Here is a 23,763-nt window from a genome sequence, read left to right on the forward strand (position 1 = left end):
CTGGAAACCCCTTTTGACTATCATACCCACCACAAAACTTTGCAAATGCTTATTCCAGACCCTCACTCACATCCGCCTAAACTCACTGCTTCAGTTACTTCCCAAGGGCAAGCCCCCGGCCCTAGACCCTGTAGCCCCTACCCAGACACTGCACACACGGCGCTCTTACTTCAGCTGGATAAGAAAGGCAGAGCACACACATTGAACCTTTTAAAAGAATGCCTTTAGAAAGCACACATTTCTTCATCCATCCTTCAGGGGGCGTGGCTCCCAGGTCTGCAGTCATCACAGCTCTCCCGCCAGGCCCCGGGACAGGCTCGCACGCGCATCTTCCCCAGGGGGGGCCTGTCCTGACCACCACAGCTGGAAACGATCTTGCCCTTGCCTCTGAACTCATGTCGGATATGTAGCCCATTTAACTCAGATGGCATTTTACATTTACTGCCTGGCATATTTAGTCATCTTTTCACGTGTGTATGTCTGTTTTCAACAAGCAGATGATAGGACTTTTTGAGAACAGGAAGATCACCATCCTCAGTTCTTTCCCTGGGTGCCGTGCATTCATGGGCTGATGGGAAGGAGGCAAAGAACCCCCCAGGAGCAGCCCACGTGCTCTCATCTCCCTGCGGCCCAGGGCGCCAGAGGGCAGGGCCATGGATTTCACTTTCTTGCGGAGTGAGCTTACTTTCCTGGTGACTCTCTGCTAAAACGTATGATGTGGATCTGCATTTACAAATGTCTGTCTCATGGTTAACAGGGTGAAACTCAACCCAGAAAGAAAGCTTTAGAGACTCTGGACTTTCCTTGCCAACAACGTCATCTCTCAAAAAGTAGGAAAAGTACCATAAAGGAGATATTTCTGAAGTTAATGCAGATGGGCCCCAAAAAACTACCAGGTGGTGAAAGTGACAGGAATCATGGAAGACAGTGGTCTTGAGGGCAAGTGTCGGGGCCTGTATTTTATTATGAAAGGGCTGGGGGCAAATGGAAGGCCAGGAAGGCTGGGAGGCCAGGAGATCACATGACGGGCCCACGTGTCCCCATGTGGAGTCCAAGTGGCGAGGGCAGGGGGCAGGAGGAATCCAGGGCAAACAAGAGGGTCTGGACATGTCCCAGAGATGGGGATCCTAGAGGAGGGAAGCCATGCTCTAGCAAAATCAGGGAGAGAAGTAACGAAGCCCCACACAGAAGGCTTCAGGCCAGGAGGACAACCCATCACCAACCTCCATTTCTGCCAGCCCCACCCTAGCCTCTCTGGTCCCCTCCCTGTGGGAAGCCAGGCTGGTAGGTATGTGCTGGCAGCCAAAGGGTTCACCCCATTTTCAGGGGGGACCCCAGGGGGTCCAGGGTCTGGATAGACTTCTCAAAGACTATTCCTGTGCACCTCTTGGCTCATGGATGTCACCCCTGAGGATCCCTGAGACAGGCAGAGGGGACGAGTCAGGGGTTTAATCTGACTTGTTTTTAAGATCTTTAGATGACAGACAAAAATGGCAGGATTTAGGGTTAAGGGGTCAGTTCTATAGACAAAGAGTGCTGGAGGCTAGTTGCACAAAAATGTGAATGTATTTAACACTACTGGATTATACATTTTAAAATGGTTAAAACAGTAAGTTATATGTTATGTACACTTTTCCACAATTAACATTAAAACACGGCAGAGGTGGGGAGGCCCAAGTGTCAAGAGCCGCTATGTTTCTGTATTCCTGCGATGGGTGGAGTGGTGATGGGCATGCTTGGGGAGCGCCAGGCTACCCAGCGTGGAGACCTTCAAGCTCAGGGAGCGCCAGGCTACCCAGCGTGGAGACCTTCAAGCTCGGCAACCTCTCCTGCCCCATGGACACCTCTGGCAAAACCTGGGGAGGAAGCTGGACCTCTATCCCGACCTTCCCTGCGAGAGTGATCTAAGTGGTGCTCGATCCTAGGAGCCCCCCAGCCCATTTGATGACGGTCATGCCTCGGCTGCCTAGCAACACTGCCTCCAATCAACAGATTCTGATGTAGCCTCCTAGGAACAAAGTACTGGGTTTCTATCAACAGACTATGCCCCCGACTCAAAATACTTTCCATTTCGCCTACCCTCGTTGAAACATTCTCATTATCTTGCCTCTGTCCACATCTAATTCATTTATCTTTTCATTATTTATTAAATATTCTGTTGAGTGCCTGTCATGTGCTAAAAACTAAAAGCACTCAGTTCAGTCAGCTCAGTCGCTCAGTCGTGTCCGACTCTTTACGACCCTATGAACTGCAGCACGCCAGACTTCCCTGTCCATTACAAACTCCCAGAGCTTGCTCAAATCTAAATTATTAAATCTCTAGTAGGCACTAGAAACCCTGCATGACTTTTCACTGCACCTACTTACTAATGACTCTTCCTGCCACCCAAGTGCTTGGAAATTCTCCCTTAAACCAAAACCTGGCTCCCTCTAACTTCTAGTCTGTCCTCAGATCATGTTCAGAATCCGCTCTTATTGCTTCAGGATCACTGTGATGCATGATTTCCTAAATCCTTGCCCAGTCCCAGCCGTCCCCTTTGCACTCTGTCCTCAGAACCTCTGCTTCCCATAAGGCACCTCCTCTCCAAGTCCTGCCAGCTCCCTCAGACCACTCTCACCCTGACCTCCATCCCAACCCAACGATTCCTTATGATCTCATTCCTTATCACCCCTAAAAAAGAATCATTCATGAACATCAAGTCAATCAATATCAGACAGAGACTTTCTTATAAATACTTACAAAAAATTAGAAATAGACCAGACAGAGACTTACTCTGGATCTGCACCATTATCAGTAAAACAGCTTACCTAAAATTATGGAATGGGATGACATGAAATTTTAAAATTAAAAATTAAACCAAATTTGTATGCATGGCCATTACCCCTCAAAATAGCAAAATGACATTCATCTCATTATACTAGGTTATATGAACCTCAAAACCTCTCTGCTGTGAGTCTGGCTGTCTTTTCTGAGTCATGGGACCAAACAAACATGCCTGGCTCCACCCTGAAAGAGTTAACAGATGGAGTTCTCTTCCATGTCTCTTTCCACCTCTGATCTCCATTAGTTTTCCCATCCATTTCCAAGTTCCATTATAACTTGGAAATCTATCTTTTCCTGGCTTACCAGGAACTCCCAATTGCTTTCCAACAAGGGATGAAAGTATATCTCCCTCACTTCCATCTTTACCAGGTAATTCAAACAGCCAACTAACCAGGAAAAGTGGCTGGTCCAAATCAAAGGAAAACACTTGGCTGCTTCCCCAAATCTCAGGTAAACAGAAAGGCAGGCTGTACAGAAAGAACCCCACATGGGGCCATGGAGAACCCGATCCCACACCAGCTAAGAAGACCCAGGGTGGTGGGTGGTGTCGGGGAGAGAGTGGAGGCCAGAGAAAAGGAGTAGAAACCTCCTCTGCGTGAGTTTTCCAGGTAAGTGATGCTCTACTTCAGGGGAAAGAGTAGTAAATAATATGCAGAATGAGGCAGCCCTCAGCAATTTGGAAAAAACTAGATTCCAGTCTGAACCAGCTCAGATCTTGACGCACACAGTACCTGTCTTCTCTCCAGGAGCTTTAAAGTCTTGCCTGTACAGATACAACATGACTATCAAGTTGTCCAAAAGCTCAAAAAAGTTCAGAGTCCAGAGGGAAAGCTAAAAGATACAACTTGATTTCTTTTTTAACATTTTTTTTTATGTGAACCATTTTTTTTTTTTTAGTCTTTATTGAATTTGTTATAATTTTGCTTCTGTTTTATGTTCTGGTCTCTCGGTCAAGAGGCATGTGGGATCCTAGCTCCCTGACCATGGATCGAACCCATACCTCCTGCATTAGAAGGTGAAGTCTTAACCACTAGACTAGCAAGGGAGTCCTAAAATTTGATTTCTTAAACCAGGGTATATGTCATGTCCTCCAGTGTAACAAAAAACAAAAAACAGGTACTTACTAGAGTTTCTTTACCAGCATCTTTTACTATAAATTTGCTGGCCACAACTGGTTATCAGGATGGCAATAATCTAATAGAACACTGGAATTAAAGTAATGCCATGGTTTTGTTTATGAGGCCGACGTAAGCATCTAACTTTTAATTGAACACAGACAGTCTCCACTCTTCCCTGTCTGAGACTGTCCTGATCTATTTAGCTGATGGTGTCTAAAAAAAATTAGCACAATTCCACTTTTTATTGGCATAGTTCAGAGACTGATTGGTTCCGGACTGGCTCTGGTATGAGCCCAGCCTTTCCAGTCTCTCTGTGCAGTAACCCCCACCTGGTGGTAGAGGGAATAACTGCAGGCTGGACAGCTGTTCAGTCGCACAGTTGGGTCTGATCTTTGTGACCCATGGACTGTAGCAAGCCAGGCCTCCCTGTCCCTCACCATCTCCCTAAGTTTGCCCAAGTTCATGTCCATTGCATCTGTGATGCCATCCAACCATCTTATCCTCTGACAACCTCTTCTCCTTCTGTCCTCAATCTTTCCCAGCATCAGGGACTTTTCCAATGAATTAGCTGTTTGCATCAGATGACCAACATACTGGAGTTTCAGCTTCAGCATCAGTCCTTCCAACGAGAATTCAGGGTTGATTTCCCTTACGATTGACTGGTTTGATCTCACTGCTGTCCAAAGGACTCTCAGGAGTCTTTTCCAGCACCACAGTTCAAAGGCATCAATTCTTTGGCACTCTGCTTTCTTTACGGTCCAGCTCTCACAACTGTACAGCTGGACAGTTGTGTCCAGCTAGGGGTAAACTTGCATTTTGCTGGTCTACTTCCAAAAACAATTTCCTCTGCTTATCTAAGTTTACCAGACACTGAATATATTAACTTGATATGGTTTAAAGGGATCCAAAGTATGTTGCCATTGAAATGAACAAACTGGTTTAACAGCTTAAATATTTTAAAGCTGTTGGTTCCTTTGCTCCTTTATTCAATTGTTGGTTGTTGGTTAGTTGCTAAGTCCTGTCTGACTCTTTGCAACCCCATGGACTGTAGTCCACCAGGCTGAGCCTGGGAATCTCTAGGCAAGAATACTGGAGCGGGTTGCCATTTCCTTCTCCATGGGATCTTCCCAACCCAGGGATCAAACCCATGTCTCCTGCATTGCTGGCAGATTCTTTACCACTGAGCTACCAGGGAAGCCTCATTTATTCAATACATTCTTCCTAAGTGTCTGCTACCTGCAAGCCCTATGGCAGGCACTGGGACACCCAGGAAAACCAGGTATGGTTCCTGCCATGCAGGAACTGAGTACAGTTCAGTAAGGCGATGGGTAAGTGGTCAGGCACCTCCAGGGAGAATCTCGGGAGGGTCTGGCACCCTAGCTAGTGCCTGGCATAGTGTGTGGGCTCAAATATTTGTTGAAGAAATGCTGAACAAATGACTTGGAAACACACAGGAGGGACACCTAACCCAGGCTCAACAGTGGTAGTAAAAAGACATTTAAAATATATACCACATGTCAATAAGCTAAACTATATGTTTATTTGGAGAAGAGTTTTGGAGGAACAGACACATATATCTCACACCATGATGGCACTAAATAATTAATCTGTACTTTCTTGGAAAATGGAGATAACCAGGACACTCTATTCTGCAAAATGCCAGCTCCCAAGGTCTTAGGTCTTAGGTGAAGCTATTGTATTTTAACTACCAAAGTCTCCTCTGCCGGCTTCGTTAAGAGTGACACGTCACATGCCATTTGGTTACAATGGGAAAGAAGAGATATACAAACCTTTCTTCTCTTGCTTGTCTTTGTTCTTCTCTTTTGTCTAAATACTCTCGGCTAATGGAAGTATGCAAAACAAACAAAATGGGGAAGGAAAACAATAGAATTAGAGGCTCATAAAATTGCCAAGAAATTATTAACAGAGTATATCATGAAAGCTATCATCTCAGAAATGGAAAGTGGTTATTGTTAAATTTTTAAAATATAAACATAAAGGCTATACTTTAAAAGTACTACATTTTTATATAAAATCACAGAGATGAAAATTAAAAGCACTACATTTTTATATAAAATCACAGGGATGAAAACAAGGGATTACTGGATTCACTCAGAACTCTAATTACTCTTCAGAAAGAAGACTTTAAGTATTTGGGGAAGAGGGGTGAGACAAAAAGATTTTTAAAAGGTAAACCAAGTCATCAATAAGATATGGCAATGACAAGCAAGCAACGGTATTCAGCGGTGAGTACCACACAGCCAAGCTCTGGTAACTCCCCAACATTCCCCTCAAGATTTGAATCTGGGTGGGCCCAAGTGTCTTGGCCAATTTGTACTGCACTCTACAGTTTAGATATTCCTGCCACAGCCCAAGATTCTTCCTCTGAATCCCTCACACTTCAGTTTCTAAGCAGAGATCACTGGAAGCTTTTGTGCATTCTCTCTTGTCTTTATCCATAATATGCCCAAATCTGTCTCGTCTTAATGCTTGTTTGTCTGTTTCTCCTGGTGAGGTTCCAACTTGAATCTAAGTCTAAGACTATGTGGTCAGTCCCTTCTCAGTAAACTATTTGTTTTCCTGGAGCACTGTGACATCACAGTTTTCTACACTGAACCTCATAAGGTAGCTTAAGTACTCCACCCCTCTGGGCACTGATAACCTGGATATAAAGGGATAGTAAGAGCAACTAAACCAGGTTAGGAGGGGGGAGGAAAATCAACAAAGGCACAAATGTGTTATCATTTATAAACATCCATTCTCATCACTCACCACACTAGAAATAACATTTCCCATAACCCGGGAAAACTATGATAATATTCAACAAAAATAACAACAGATAAGAATGCTTTGCAAAGAAAACAGCACAAGGAACATGAATAACTTGTATCAATGAGGTGGCTGATAAAAGGTCAGCCATATGGCTAATCCCAGGCATGATTCTATAAAGCTTTTCCTATTTCCTTCTTTGAATTTCTTTTCATTCACATCCTCAGATTTTCAGGATAGAATTGAAGTCATCATAATCAGTAGTTCTGTGTGGTCTGTACAATAATCAGCATTCCTTTCTAGACAGGCTTATTTTGCCAGGATCTCACTATGCTCTTAAACGATGAGTGAGATTCTTTGGTGACCAAGAGAAAACACTGAATAGCTAGTTATGAGCATGGTCTCTGAAGATGAGGTTGCCCAGGTCTAATTCTTACTACCAATATATGGGCTGAATACATATTACAATGGACTCTTATCCTATTCTTCTGGGACTTCAAAGACACAAATGCTAAGATGTATTATTTTATGAGTCCATCAGACACTGTTCTTTTTTTTTTTTCCAATATTTCGTTTCGTCTTTCAGATCGGATAATTTCTGTTGTTTCATCTTCAAATTCACTGACTTTTCTTTCATTTCTATTCTGCGGCTGAAACCATTCAAAGCCTTTTTTATTTTGGTTATTGTATTTTCTGCTTCTCTATGTATTTCCATTTGCTTCTTCTTTATATTTTCCATCTCTTTGCAGAGACTTTTCATTTGTTTCAAAAGCATTTGCCTTTATATCTTAGAACATGTTTATAACAGCTGCTTTAAAGTCTGTGTCTGATAATGACAACATCTATGTCCTTTTGTGTTCAGCATATTTTGATTCTCTTTTCCCTTTGAAGATTTTTTTTTCTGGATTCCGATGACAAATTGTTTTGGATTGCATTCTGTATATTTTAAATATTTTGCAATGTGACTCAGAGCCTTATTTAAATTCTATGAAGAATCTTGATTGTTTTCCTTTAGTGGGCAATCAACCAAGTTAGGCTCAGCCTATAAGCTCTGACTGCCTTCTGATATTGGTTCCAGCATTAGATCAGTTCTCAAATATTTTTAATGCTATTCCTATCAGGTCCTCATATGCACCACCCTGTGGCCAGTCTGATACCTAAGTGTGTTCCACTCTGAACTTAGTTTTCCAAGTTTGTGGTATCCTGTTTAGGTTCTGAGTCACATGTGCACAAACTAGAGATGACCTCTGGATTGCTCTCTTGACCTCTCTACTTTTTATAACTTTCCCATCATTTTCTGGACTCCTAACTTACATCTCCCTTCCTGGTCCTCTGGGCAAAAAACTTGGGCTTTACTTTCCCTGCTCTGCTACAGGCTTTCAGTACCTGCATCTGCTTACAGGGCAATGCAGCAGAAGGAGACATGGAGAAAAGAAGTGTTCTTGCATCACACTCTTCTGAGCACAGGAAGGGTTCCCTCCCTGAGTTTTAGGCACCTGCCTGGACACTAATGTCATCACTGTGCTTCTGTAACCATATTGCTTGGAGGCTGGCAGAGATACAAAGAAAAAAATAAGATGAAACAGGAGACTTCTGAACTCTCCAACCCTCAGGAATTCCTTTTGCTGCTCCTCATCAGAGGGACTGATGCTGAAGCTCCAATATTTTGGCCACCTGATGCAAAGAGTCAACTTATTGGAAAAGATCACAACGCTGGGAAAGATTGAGGGCAGGAGAAGGGGTGACAGAGGATGAGATGTTTGAATGACATCGCCAACTCAACCGACATGAGTTTGAGCAAACTCTGGGTGACAGTGAAGGAGGGAAGCCTGGTGTGCTGCAGTTCATGGTTGGCAAAGGGTCAGACATGACTTAGTGACTGAACAATGACAACAGTCCGGAAAAAGAGGCGTTCCCTTAGAGCTCTTTCAGCTCACACCTGGCATGTGCTTCTGGGTTTGGGGACGCTTCTGAGTCATGCCATGTAATACTGAAGGGAAAAATGGTGAACTCTCCCTGGTTTTGGTGGAACTTTGAATGCTAGCCTCCATCCCCAATTCACCTGCTCCCTTTTCCAGTTCAGAGTTTTCAGCGCTCCATGCTTTCAACCTGTCCATGACTGATGGCTGCATTGCGTGATGGCATAGAAGAGACAGGAGGGAGCATGCTGATTTCATCTTTCCCAGATCTGGAACCTTGTTTTAAGAGGTTTTCAATCAAAACCTTAAATGTGTAAGCTAATCTCTGAATTTTCCATGTGTTTCAGTCAGATGCTCTGCTGCTATTTGGTGGTGAAATATGTGGCTCTCTCAGAAAGCCCTGAATCATGAGCATCTAACCTGTTCCAGTAGTTTTACAAATTGGTTTTTCCAAAAGTGACAACTTCCAGAGCTACCTCATGAGAAATGGTGCATACAGGTCTGGCCTTTCCATGTATCATTTGGTAGAAATCTGACAGCTCAAGGTACACCATACAAATATGGTGTGATAATGATGTTGGAAGAAATGATGCTAAAGCTGAAACTCCAGTACTTTGGCCACCTCATGCGAAGAGCTGACTCACTGGAAAAGACTCTGATGCTGGGAGGGATTGGGGGCAGGACGAGAAGGGGATGACAGAGAATGAGATGGCTGGATGGCATCACTGACTCGATGGACGTGAGTCTCAGTGAACTCCGGGAGTTGGTGATGGACAGGGAAGCCTGGCGTGCTGCGATTCATGGGGTCGCAAAGAGTCGGACACGACTGAGCGATTGATCTGATCTGAATGATGTTGCTTTACTTCATGCAGCTTGTGAATCCCCATCTTACAAAAGTCAGGATTAGTTTTTTTACCCACCAGACTTGGGATACTTGTTTTCATATAGTAGTGAGTTACGGTTAAGGCAAGTTCACAGCTCTGCTCATCTCTATGACTATATAGAGGCTTCTCAGGTGGCAGTAGTGCTTAAGAACCTGCCTGCCAATGCAGGGAGCATAAGAGATGCAGGTTTGATTCCTGGGTCAGGAAGACACCCTGGAGGAGGAAATGGCAACCCACTCCAGTATTCTTGCCTGGAAAATCCCATGAACAGAGGAGTCTATACTCTTATTGGCGGCTGGGAAAAAAAAAAAGCATTATTGAACTTGTAAATCCTCGTTGACAATGCTTTATATCCTTCGTAGATTTCACTGTGAGTAATTGATCAAAGACTGTTTCCCAAAAAAAACTGAAGGGAAGAAATAGGAAGTGGAGATGGGAGAGAAATAAGAAGAAAAAAGAGTGTAGAAACTATGGGAGAGATGAATGGAAGATGAAGGAGGGCGGAGGAAGGAGATGGAGAAGGAAAGAGGGAAGGAGGGAAAAGACAAAGGGAAGAAAGGAAGAGTAGGAGGAATGAAAGGTGTGAGAAAAGACGAACCAAGTGTCCAGCATTTTAAAAAGAACTCCACAGCATGAACCCAGGCTAGAGGAGTGTTAAGATGTGGATCAGGAGGATGGGGGGAAAGGTTGATCTGACTGAAGGAGAAAAGGAGAGATCCTGGATTCAGCAGAGCAGACAGGCCAAGACACAGAAGCTGGAGTGGGCCACCCAAGAACACATCTTTAGAGCTGGACAGAGACCAAAGAGACCAGGGGGGACAATGGCCTGGGACTAATCAATACAATGCCTTCTTCTCTCCAACAGGAGGAAATACTATTGCCTTAAAAAAATATGAAATATTGCTACAAGGAGTAAGAAACCAGGAAGTGGGAAAGCATTTTCTTTTAGGTGTCCAATAGAATATGAATAAAACATGAATAGCTTCAGGGGAAAATGTCAAATTAAGCCAATTAGGTCCTCTGCCTTCAGGAAGGCCTGGATAAAACCATTTTAGATAATGAAGGCCCCAAGAACACACAGGCCTTAATTGAATCTGGCTGGCTGGCTCTGTTTCCTGCCATAGGTTAAAGGAAGACAGGCCACAAGAAACTAGATCAAGCCTGTTTCAGGCTTGCTCTTCTTGAAAACAGAGGCAGCGTCGGAAGCAAGCATATTAATCCCTAATCCTTTAATACCAGTATTAACCATATGCAACAGTGAAAGCATGTGCTTTAATTTTCAGTTCATTAAAGTTTTTAAATCCATCTTACCTGAATTTGTTTCTTTCCTCTCGTTCTATTCTCTGCAACCTTTCCTCTCTCTCCTGTCGCCGCCTCTCTCTCTCTGCTGCCAAGGACTCTTGGTGCTGTCTAAAGGATGACGTGAGAAGACCACTCACTGATGACCTAAAGATACAACGAGTCAATGTTTGAGTGGCTCATCCACTGATTAAAAGGACTAATGTAGGAATCAGTCAGCCTTGGTTAGAACTGAGGGTCTGCCAGTACCTAGGTAATGGGTGGGGGAAATTACTGAGTGTCTCAGGACTTCTGTTCCAAGATCTTCATCTGTAAATGGAGATAAGTAACTTGCTTTACATGCTCGGAGGACAAAAAGGCGATAATGCATATAAAATACCAAGCAGCAGGCTTGGCATATAAGCAGTCATCAATAATGAGTGATATTATTATCAAAAAGTATTCCAGGATATGCTTAAAATATAAATACATATTCTCTCCATACCCACATGCGTGCACATTTTAAAACTGGTTTCTGATAAGACTCTGATGACCTGGAAGAAACATTCAGCTTAAAACTGTTTTCTCTTTTACGTGTACTAAAAATATTTTGCCATATACCTATTTCTTAATATACATCCCCAAATAATTGTATCATCTTAAAACAAGGTATTGGGATGACAGATAAGGAGGAAAAAAAAATGTCAATGGTCTGAAATCTGAACAGAATTAAGGAAATTTCATTTCCATGTCAAGAAGTGTCCATGAACAAGCAGCTTGTTCAAAGGACAGCACTTGATTATTGATGATACCACACAAATAATCTGGACTGTTCACTTAAGATGCTGTGATGGGGATGGTCAGCTATGTGAAGGCCTTAGTGAAGAATAAGAGGGGAACCACAGAAAATTTTAAGTCAGGAGAATGGATGGAAGAAAGCAAAATTAGGTAACTATATGAAAAATAAAGAAGAGGGTTAGCTGGGAAGGAGAGTCTGTTGGACCTCTGGGGAATAATAAAATCTGTTACAGACAACTGAACCTTTGTTTATTGGGAAAACATCTAAACTAAGACACAAATATTTCTGATATATAGCTTGGGTGATAGCCTACTTGAATTTAATGAATATGCCTGCCTCATGGGGAACACAAGGTCCCTCAGCACAGGAGAAAGATGTGACTATTGCAGCACACACATTCTGCCATAAGTCGTACAGCTGTTCTCCCTAGAAAAGGTGAGTCACCTCTGGCAACCCATCAGAGGTGGGAGGAGAAGCAGAGGGAAGAAACCACCATACCCAGTTGCTCCAAGGAGGGAGTAACCAAAGCCTCTGTGAGCAGCTTTCAGCGGGACAAAGCTCTCTGCAGGAGGCCCCCTTTGTTTTGTCACTTTAGCAAAACTATATTATAACTAACCTTAAACCAGGCACCCCCAGGCTCTGCCCGAGCACACTTTTCTTTCTTGTTTTTTTTTTTTTTTTAAATTTATTTATTTTAATTGGAGGCTAATTACTTTACAATATTGTATTGGTTTTGCCATATATCAACATGAATCCGCCATGGGTGTACACGTGTTCCCTATCCTGACCCCCACTCCCACCTCCCTCCCCGTACCATCCCTCTGGATCGTCCCAGTGCACCAGCCCCAAGCATCCTGTATCCTGCATTGAACCTGGACTGGCGATTAGTTTCTTATATGATATTATACATGTTTCAATGCCATTCTCCCAAATCTCCCCACCCTCTCCCTCTCCTACAGAGTCCAAAAGACTGTTCTATACATCTGTGTCTCTTTTGCTGTCTTGCATACTGGGTTATTGTTACCATCTTTCTAAATTCCATATATATGCATTAGTATACTGTATTGGTGTTTTTCTTTCCGACTTGACTCTGTATAATAGGCTCCAGTTTCATCCACCTCATTAGAACTGATTCAAATGTATTCTTTTTAATGGCTGAGTAATACTCCATTGTGTATGTGTACCACAGCTTTCTTATCCATTCATCTGCTGATGGACATCTAAGTTGCTTCCATGTCCTGGCTATTATAAACAGTGTTGCGATGAACACTGGGGTACACGTGTCTCTTTCAATTCTGGTTTCCTCAGTGTGTATGCCCAGCAGTGGGATTGCTGCGTCATAAGGCAGTTCTATTTCCAGTTTTTTAAGGAATCTCCACACTGTTCTCCATAGTGGCTGTACTAGTTTGCATTCCCATCAACAGTGTAAGAGGGTTCCCTTTTCTCCACAGCCTCTCCAGCATTTATTGCTTGTAGACTTTTGGATAGCAGCCATTCTGACTGGTGCCAAGCACACTTTTCAAACCTTTTGATCACACAGTATCTTGCTTCCTGTTGGTTTCTTCTTTAGATCAAAGAAGTAAAAATGAAGAATAAGTAATTAACAGACGACTATATCTTCTCCCCAGTCTCCCTGTCAGTAATCCTATGAAAAATTGTGAGAACAAGATAGCATCTAAAGAAAGATCACAAAGAGCTGATGAGCTTGCATGCAATGGGAGATGGCAATGAATCTGCACCTCTGTCTCAATGATTAAGGCTTCCCTGCTAGCTCAGTCGGTAAAGAAATCTGCCTGCAATGCAGGAGGCATGGGTTTGATCCCTGGCTTGGGAAAATTCCCTAGAGAAGGACATGGCAACCCACTCCAGTATTCTTGCCTGGAGAATCTGATGGACTGAGGAGCCTGGCAGGCAACAGTCCACGGGGTCACAAAGAATCAGACACAACTGAAGTGACTGAGCATGCACACATCTCAATGATTAAGTGAGATCACTCCCCCCTTTAATTTGGGGCACCAGGTTATATATATATATATATATCTGCTAGGTAAAAGTTATTAATCAGGTTGCTGCTGCTGCTGCTAAGTCGCTTCAGTTGTGTCCGACTCTGTGTGACCCCATAGACGGCAGCCCACCAGGCTCCCCCGTCCCTGGGATTCTCCAGGCAAGAACACTGGAGTGGGTTGCCATTTCCTTCTCCAATGCATGAAAGTGAAAAGTGAAAGTCAAGTTGCTCAGTCATGTCAGACTCTTCGCGACCCCATGGACCCCATAATCTTTTCACAGCTGAGAAAAATCTTTGGAGTTGATTTGGGGACATGAGTCCACCTTCTCCTCAGGATGCTGGCTTTCTGATTAAAGAAACCTTTCTGTTCCTACTGGCACTTGAATCTTGAGTATTGATTTCTGAGCAGTGAGGACCCAGATCTAAGCTCAGTAACACCTACAGTCTGGGCTTACTAGGCATCTAATACATCAACTTGGATCCTTAGGCATAGAGAGAATTTTATCATCCATATAAACACAGTTATGTCTTACATAACTTCTATCTTCTTTTTGCTACTATCACATATTTCTCTTTCTGTTATATGCAGCCAAATCTAATCCACAAACAGGTGAAGGGGTTTCCTATGACTCTCACACAGTGACTGAGAGAAACTGTTATGAGTGAAATAGACTTGCTTAACCTGATTAATTGGAGAAGGCAATGGCACCCCAGTCCAGTCCTCTTGCCTGGAAAATCCCATGGGCAGAGGAGCCTGGTGGGCTGCGGTCCATGAGGTCACGTAGAGTCGGACACGACTGAGCGACTTCACTTTCACTTTTCACTTTCATGCATTGGAGAAGGAAATGGCAACCCACTCCAGTGTTCTTGCCTGGAGAATGCCAGGGATGGGGGAGCCTGGTGGGCTACCATCTATGGGGTCGCACAGAGTCAGACACGACTGAAGCGACTTAGCAGCAGCAGCAGCAACCTGATTAATAAATTGTACCTAGCAGATGAATATATATATATATATATATAAAACCTGGTGCCCCAAATTAAAGAAAACATAATCTTTTCAAATACACAGAAACTATTTAAAAACTGACTGTCAATCCCGCGACAAAGTTCAAGCTCATGAGTGAATGACAAGAGTTGGTTTTCATGTGCGCTACCTTCCTAACCACAATACAATTGAGTTAAAAATAAATAACAAGAAGATACATTTGAAAAATCCATATAATTGTAAAGTTTTTAAATGTTTCTAATTAATTCAGGTCAAAGAAAAAATATACAGAAAATTAGAAAATATTCAAAGAGTATTATATCAAGACTATGTATCAAAAGACTACTTATGAAAAGACTATATATTAAAATGTTTAGGATATTTCTAAAGCATAATGAGTGGTCAACTCAACAATCTGGAAAGCAGAATGGAATTAACTCATTATTCTTAGAAATAGAAGAAAATTTTCTAAACCTGACAATGGGTATTTAGTAAAAACAAATTTTTTAAACTATGGTAAGCATCATTCCTAATGTTGAAGCATTTAAATTTAATATTAGAAATGATAGGAGACTCCCAGAATTGCCTGTATTTGATATTATTCTGGTAGTCTTCCAGCACACTAAGATAAGATAAACAAGTAAAAGCATAAGGAAGGGAAAGAAATACAATGTCATTATTTGCAGATAATATGATCTATTTAGAAAATCCAAAAACCCTACAAGTTATTAGAATTAATAAGAGCCCAACAAGGTTTCTCAATGTAAAATGTGCAAATACTAATTGTATTTTCATATAACAGCAACAATTAATAAGTTAACTACATGGTAACTACAAATTACTTCATTATAAGAAAGACATAATGTCTTAGTAAAAGACATAAATAAATGACCTAAACAACTAGATCACATTCACATATAGAAAGATTCAATACAGTCAAGATGACAATTCTTTTTCAACTTATACAATTTCAAATCAATTTCATTCAACATTCCAAAAGGATTTTTCATGGAACATTACAAGGTGGCTCCAAAATGTTTATGGAAGAACTGAGATCCAAGGATGACCAAGACAACTTTGAATAAGAACAAAGTGGATCACTGGCCCCACTAGATATCAAGCCCATTCTAAAACCACAGTGGTTAATTGTGAATGTGGTCTTGGTGCAAGAACAGAGACATGGAATGACAGATTCATACGCAAATGGTATCTTGATTCATGATAGACATGTCATCACAGATTAGTAGGAACATAACGGATTATTTGGGCTTCCCCTGTGGCTCAGCAGTAAAGAATGTGCCTGCCAAAGCAGGAGACACAGGTTCAATCCCTGGGTGGGGAAGATCCCCTGGAGAAAGAAATGACAAACTGGTCCAGTATTCTTGCCTGGGAAATCCCATATACAGAGGAGCCTGGCAGGCTATAATCCATGGGGTCGCAAAAGAGTCAGACAGGACTTAGTAACTAAATAAAGAAACCAAAAAACAGACTATTTAACAAATGGTGCTGAGACGACTATTAGCCGTGTAAGACAAAAATACAGCAGCCCCTCCTCGTGCCAAACACAAAAATAAATTCTGGGAAGTTTAAGTGAAACATGTAAAAAGCAAAACTTTACAACACCTACATATTAGGATAGAAAAGAATTTTTTCAGACCAGAAATCCAAAAGGGCAGTCAAAAAGGGAAATTTTAATACATATGCACATGTTACATTAGTAAATTTACATACACTGAAAGACCACATAAGAATAGAGAGAAGCCGCAGCCTGGGAGAAGCTAATTGTAACACATACAGACCACAAAGTATTAGTAAGCGATACAAAGAGAACTCCTTTGAATCCATATGAAAAAGACAAACTGCCCACTGGAAAAATAGGCAAAGAAAAAATGAGCAAAAGACAGTGGGCATTTTATTGAAGAAGAAAATGAAATCACCAGTAAATACATGAATGATACTCATCTTCACTAGAGTTCAGGGAGAGGAGATGCAAGCTAAACCCACAGTGAGATACTGTTTCACACCTTCCAGGCTGCAGACTGACAAAAATTCATGCCTGAAGACACTATGCTGGTGCTGCTGCTAAGTCGCTTCAGTCGTGTCCGACTCTGTGCGACCCCATAGATGGCAGCCCACCAGGCTCCCCCGTCCCTGGGATTCTCCAGGCAAGAACACTGAAGTGGGTTGCCATTTTCTTCTCCAATGCATGAAAGTGAAAAGTGAAAGTGAAGTCGCTCAGTCGTGCCCGACTCCTAGCGACCCCATGGACTGCAGCCTTCCAGGCTCCTCCGTCCATGGGATTTTCCAGGCAAGAGTACTGGAGTGGGGTGCCATTGCCTTCTCCAGAAGACACTATACACTGCCACAAAACAAGACAACAAGAACCCCCATATACTGTGTCTGGGAGTGTAAGCTCGTAAAATCCTTTCAGAGAAACGCTTAATACATCTGGAGATGTGTTTATCCCACAATCCAGAAAATCCACTTCTAGGTTTATACTACAAAGTACACCTTTACACCTTTGCATGTATAAAGATGACAGACACGTACAAGAATAGAATATACTACACTGCTTTGTACTACTAACAGCTAATAACTTGAAACAGCATAAATATCAACAAGTAGAAAAGCGAAATAAAATTACAGTGTATTTATACAAAGGAATACTCTATAGCCGAAGAAATGAATGAAATAGAGTGATATAGACTAATTTGGACGATTCTTAAAAGCATAGTATATTGATAGTGACAAGTAATTTGAAGAACATGAAGAGAATGTTATCATTTTTATGAAGTTTAAATACACATAAAACAAAACCACTGGAGAAGACAATGGCAACCCACTCCAGTACTCTTGCCTGGAAAATCCCATAGACGGAAGAGCCTGGAGGGCTGCAGTCCATGGGGTCGCTGGGAGTCGGACACGCCTGAGTGACTTCACTTTCACTTTTCACGTTCATGCATTGGCAAAGGAAATGGCAACCCACTCCAGTGTTCTTGCCTGGAGAATCCCAGGGACAGGGGAGCCTGGTGGGCTGCCGTCTATGGGGTCGCACAGAGTCGGACACGACTGAAGCAACTTAGCAGCAGCAGCAGAGCAAAACCACACACTATTTAGGGATTCATGAATATTTAGAAAAAATATAAAAACATATGAAAATATGCTCTGCTTAGTTTCTCAGTCATGTCCGACTCTTTGCAACCCCATGAACTGTGGCCCACCAGGCTCTTATGTCCATGGGATTCTCCAGGCAAGAATACTGGAGTGGGTTGCCATGCCCTCCTCCAGGGCATCTCCCCAACTCAGGGATCGAACCCAGGTTTCCCTCATTACAGGTGGGTTCTTTACCATCTGAGCTACCAGGGAAGCCCGAGTATCTTTGAATCCCCAAGCTAGCTGAACATTAAAAGTTATGTGCAATCACAGAATTTGAAAACAAAAAATGAAACAAAAAATAAGGTACCCTACATAGAACTGGGGCTTCCCAGGTGGCACTAGTGGTAAAGAACCGGCCTGCAATGCAGGTTAGACGTAAGAGGTGTGGGTTCGATCCCTGGGTTGGGAAGATCCCCTGGAGGAGTGCGTGGCAACCCACTCCATTATTCTTGCCTGGAGAATCCCATGGACAGAGGAGCATGGTGGCCTACAGTCTATAGGGTCACACAGAGTCGGACAAGACTGAAGCAATTTAGCACGCATGCACTACACAGGACTATTATTTTAGGTGAATCTGATTCTATTAATAGCTCAGCTCTCAGCCTGCCCTGTGTGGTGGTCTCAAGGACCAGCAGCTTCAGGTCTTGAGTTCTCTTTTCAGAGGGAGGAGAGAGAAGTTCTTGGGTAAGGAACAAAATAAGAACCTTGCCATTTCCCCTTGCGCTTCTGACTTTAATTTGTTCTTCTAAATATATCAGCTTGTTCCAGGAAAAACTTCATGCGTGGTAACTTAATAATGGGTCATTAGTGGCTATACTAATGAGTTCACAGTGAAGCTTCTCTATATCATTCGTTAACATCATTTCCTTTCAGATGAGAACACTGGACCTTGTTTAAAATTAGAACAGTATTAGAACTTGGGAAAATAAAACTGCTTCCATCTTGTTGAGTGGATGCTATCATTTCTTCCCCGGGTGCCTCTTAGGAAGGGAAATGCAGATGATCCCCTGTCTACCGAGACCCTGCAAAGGAAGACCTCATGTTGGGTCTGAGGCCAGAGGACATGTGAATGTACTACCAGGTCGTGTTAACACATGGAGGCTCTTTCCTTTCAGAAGTAAGATGTGAGATGCTAAGGCAAAGCAATGAAGACTGGTTCCTCTTCTAAAGTGAAGCACAATGCCTTCTATAACTCGAAATCCATTCCCTTGGATGCCCTAACACAGATCCCTGAAGCTGGAAGGGACGATCAAAGGGCCCCATGAGCTTATCTGTCCCGGATGCACAGAAGCCATTTTGGTCATACTAGGAACCAAGAGTCGGAGAAGGCAATGGCACCCCACTCCAGTACTCTTGCCTGGAAAATCCCATATATGGAGGAGCCTGGTAGGCTGTAGTCCATGGGGTCGCTAAGAGTCGGATATGACTGAGCGACTTCCCTTTCACTTTTCACTTTCATGCACTGGAGAAGGAAATGGCAACCCACTCCAGTACTCTTGCCTGGAGAATCCCAGGGACAGGGGAGCCTGGTGGGCTTCCGTCTATAGGGTCGCACAAAGTCAGACACGACTGAACAGACTTAGCAGCAGCAGCAGCAGCGGTAGCAGCAGTAACCAAGAGTTACATATATAATATTAATAAATTAAATTTCCCTAGGTCTCCCTCTATCTACATATTCCCAATATGTGAGAGTATGAACTCTGGCTCTGTAAACCTGTGGAAATAAGCTCACCTAGAATATCAATGCTAGAAAGTATTCAAACCACACAAAGGGAATATCTCAAATTATTGCTAAAAACAACTATATCCAAATACCAAAATTCAAGCTAGTATGGTGAATTTTTCTCTTTATAAAGGCATCCTTAACAGATTTTTACCTTTCAAATGAAATATTTCAGGAAAATGCCTACAGTGATTGGAAGTTGTTGCACTGTTTAATCTTGGCCAGCCTGGGGACCAGCTGTGATGTGAAGGAATTAAATGCAGGGCTTTAGATTGAGAAAACCTGAGTATGGCCAGTCAGTTAACCTCTCTGAGCCTCAGTTTACCTGCTTGTAAAATGGAGATAATAATACTCCATATTATATGAGTGTGCATAGGAGCCTGCTTAGAATAGCATATGGGTCACAGTAGGCACTCAAGAAACATCACTTTATGTTGGGAGTAGAAAGTCTACAAACACAGAGGAAGGTCTGAGCCGTGGTCTCCAAGGCCAGATCTGGAATACAACACTGGCAGTTCTCAGCGTGAGGGGCTACAGTGGGCTGTGGGTTTGATCTGAGCCTTTCTGTCATGGCTCCGAGCTGGGTCTGTGGTGAGGGCTGCATGCCACCAGGAATGCACCTGGGAAGCTGAAGTCATCTAAGTTACACCCAAGGCAGCTGCAGCCAAGCGAAGCCAGGCAAGAATGCAGGTGGCCAGAGGCCAGAGAGGTTTTGCAAGGGAGCGGATGATATACTCTGAGCAAGAGGAATTGCAATATTTAATCTTGGATGAAAAAGGCTCTAGGAACTACCCCAGAAATCCCACCTGTTTCAGGCCTCCCTTCCTGGGATGTCTGGAGCAGGAACTCGACTGCACCGAGATACGGTTTGTAATGAGGGAATGGAGACGACACAGTGTGCCAATTATTCTGCACAAAATGGCTCTTTTAATCCATACAACTTCTTGTACTAAGCTCTATTATTCTCTCCTTTATAGATGAGAAAATAGAGGCACAGAGAAGTTCAGGATGTAGCAGAGCTGAGCTTTTTAAACAGGCCTGTCAGGCTGGAGCCCTCGTGTTGACCTATATTCCTCCCCTCCCCACACCACGGGTACTTAGTAAAGTACCATTTGTGCAGTACTTGCCACAGTACATGCATCAGTTTAAATTTTTTTTCCATTTCTTTCCTAAAAATGACCACTACCCTAAATTTGGTCTTCATCATTTCCACATATGTTATTATATTTCCTCCTGCAGTCTAAATTTCTAGGCTGGATCCTGTTTTCTCATTTGTCCTTGTCTCCCGACACTTAGAAGAGATGCATGATGAGTCACCTGATGAATGAATTAGATGCTGAATAACAAGGATGTAGCAAGTCAGATACAACTGTACACACTAGTCTCCATGTGTCTACATGCTCAGCCCATTCTCTAAGCGAAAACACATGATGATGACCTGCTGAGATAATGTCTTATGCGTAGGACTCTGTGCCCCTGGCAACAGCTGAGTGAATACAGTGGATTCCTCCCCAAAGGCAGTTCATTCAAAGTCAAGTGGTGGGTGAGGCTTCTGGTGTAGAAGGTCAGGCTAATAATAGTCATGTGCCCAGGACTTGCAACTGGAAGATAGGAAAAGAATATGTAGTTGGGAGGAAGTGAAAGTGTTAGTCACTCAGTCATGTCCAACTCTTTGCAACACCATGGACTATAGCCCACCAGGCTCCTCTGTCCATGAAATTCTCCAGGCAAGAATATTGGAGTGGGGTCTCCCACATTGCAGGCGGATTCTTTACCATTTGAGCCACTAGGGAGAAGCAGAAGCCAAAGGGTCAGGTGGCATGAGTTAAAGTTGTAAGAAGATCATTGCCTCAACAGTGGTAAAATATGGATTAAACATAGCTAAAACACAAGGCCTGTGAGGATCAAACTTTCTGAATTACACGGTAGAACGAAGGTGAAGAATGTTTATAGGAATCCAAAAAAAAGAGAGAGAGAGAGAGATAATTTACAAGGTGTGGCATCTATTAAGAAATAACCCATAAAGAGGAAATAAAATCAATCAACTGAAAACAATTCAGAAATGACACAGATGGTAGAACTAGAAGACTAAAACATTAGAAGTTATTATGACTATAGGCCACAGATACAAGAAGTTAAACAAACTATGAGCATGTTCAGACATGAAAGATACAAAAAAAGAGCTCAGTTCAGATAATCTAGTAGACTTTTTCCAACAAAGACATAAAGATGGACCACAGGCACATGAAAGGATACTCAATATCACGAATCATCAGTTAGACATTATTTCACACCTGCCAGAAAGACTTATCAAAAGGACAGGCAATAACAAGGGTTGGCAAGAATGTGGAGAAAGGGAACCCCTATTCCCTGTTGGTAAAATATAAGTTGTTGCAGCCATTATGGAAGAGTATGGATGTTCCTCCAAAAAATTAAAAACAGAACCACCATATGACCCAAAAGTTACATTTCTAGATATTTATCCAAAGAAAACAAAAAGACTAATTTGAAAAGATACATACATCCCTGTGTTCTCTGATCATTATTTACAATAGGCAAGATGTAGAAATCTAAATGTTCACTGATGGATGAATGGATAGAGGATACGTGGTGTATGTTACACAATGGAACATTATTCAGTCACAAAAACAATAAAATCTTGCTTTTGTGATAACACAGAAGAACAGTATGAAATAAGATACAGAAAGACAGATATCATATGATTTCATTCATTTGTAGAATCTAAAAAAAAAAAAAATAACAAAACAAACGAACATACTAAACAAGCTCATAGATAAAGTAAACATATTGGTGGTTTTGCCAGAGGAGGAGGGTGAGGGGTTAGACAAAATAGGGGAAGGGTATTAAGAGATAAAAACGTCCAAATATAAAATGAATAAGTCCTGGGAATATAACTATAGTCAGTAATGCTGAACTTCATATTTGAAAGTGACAGACCATACTAGACTTTTGATGCCAACCCTTTTGCAATGTATACAAATGTCGAACCTCTATGCTGTACACCTGAAACTGATACCATGCTGTATGTCAATTATGCTTCAATTTTTTAAAAATCCAGCTGAAAAGGTGCTTGACACTTGAGGGAAAAATAATGAACTTGCATAGAAACAGAAACTATTCAAAATGAACAATGAGAAAAAAGACTGAAAGAAATCAATAGAGCACTCATAAACTTTGGTAAAGCTTCAAGTTGCTCAATATATATGCAATTAAAGTTATCAAAAGAAAGGAGAGGTGAAAAGTACCCCCAAATTTAAAGAAATAAGCACTGAAAATTTTCCCATTTTGATAAAATTACAACCCACAGATCCAAGAATCTCAACAAAACTCAAGCACAAAAAAAATTAAAAATGAAGAAAACTACACTATGTCACATGAAAATCAAAATTTTAAAACCAATAAAAAAGAGAGGATCTTAAAAGCAGCCAGAGGAAAAATGACATATTGCTTGCAGAGGTACAAAAACTATTGCAGAATATTTGTCAGAAACAATAAAAGCTACAAAGTAGAGAAACATCTTTAAATCACTGAAAGAAAAAAACCTGTCAACCTATAATTCTTTACCTTTAAAAACTGAAGGGGAAATAAAGGCCTTTACAGATGTACAAAACACAGAGGGAATTTATCATCAGAATATCTTCAGTACAAGAAATGTTAAAGAAAACCCTTCAAGTAGAAGATAAATAACATCACATAGGCACCTTGATCTATACAAATAAATAAAAACAATAAAAAAATAAAATATGTGAACATAAAGCATATTTATCATTGTTTAAATATGCTTAAAAGATAATAGATTGTCTAAAGCAAGCATAATAATTTATCAATCATAAGTTGATAATCATATATAAATGCTCAAACATCCCCATTAAAAGGCAGAGGTGGTCAGATTCAAGAAAAAAAGCAAGACTCAACAATATGCTGTTTACAAAAATAAAACAAAACCCACTTTAAATATAAAATTAATTCCACCCAATTTAAATATAAAACATATAAAACATACTACCCAATAATATCAGGATACATATTCTTTTCAAATGCACACAGAACATTTGCAACAATGGACCATATTCTGGGCTATAAAATAAAGCTCTATACATTTAAAAGGATTCAAGCCATACAAAATATACTCTCCCATACAAATACATGCTCCTTCCAAATAAAGAAAAAAAAAAGTTCTCTGTCCCCATTTTTATTAAATTAGAAATCAATAACAAAGACCTGGAAAATCCACAAATATTTATAAGCTAAATAAATACTCTGAAAAAATTTATGGAAAAAGG

At 41.7% G+C, this 23,763-nt stretch overlaps 1 protein-coding gene across 1 annotated transcript in view; it reads right to left on the bottom strand.

Annotated features, from left to right (window-relative positions):
- Positions 1–23,763, bottom strand: part of FHOD3 (formin homology 2 domain containing 3) — a 469,739-nt gene that overhangs the window by 98,231 nt on the left and 347,745 nt on the right. Inside the window, exons 12-13 of the mRNA XM_010849782.1 lie at positions 10,825–10,959; positions 5,732–5,782 (exon numbers count right to left, since the gene is read on the bottom strand). Of these exons, the coding sequence (XP_010848084.1) occupies positions 5,732–5,782; positions 10,825–10,959 (186 nt within the window). The remainder of the gene's footprint in view (positions 1–5,731; positions 5,783–10,824; positions 10,960–23,763) is intronic.

The sequence above is a fragment of the Bison bison genome, unplaced genomic scaffold (assembly GCF_000754665.1).
Source record: "Bison bison bison isolate TAMUID 2011002044 unplaced genomic scaffold, Bison_UMD1.0 scf7180017864286, whole genome shotgun sequence".
NCBI classification, from domain to species: domain Eukaryota; kingdom Metazoa; phylum Chordata; class Mammalia; order Artiodactyla; family Bovidae; genus Bison; species Bison bison.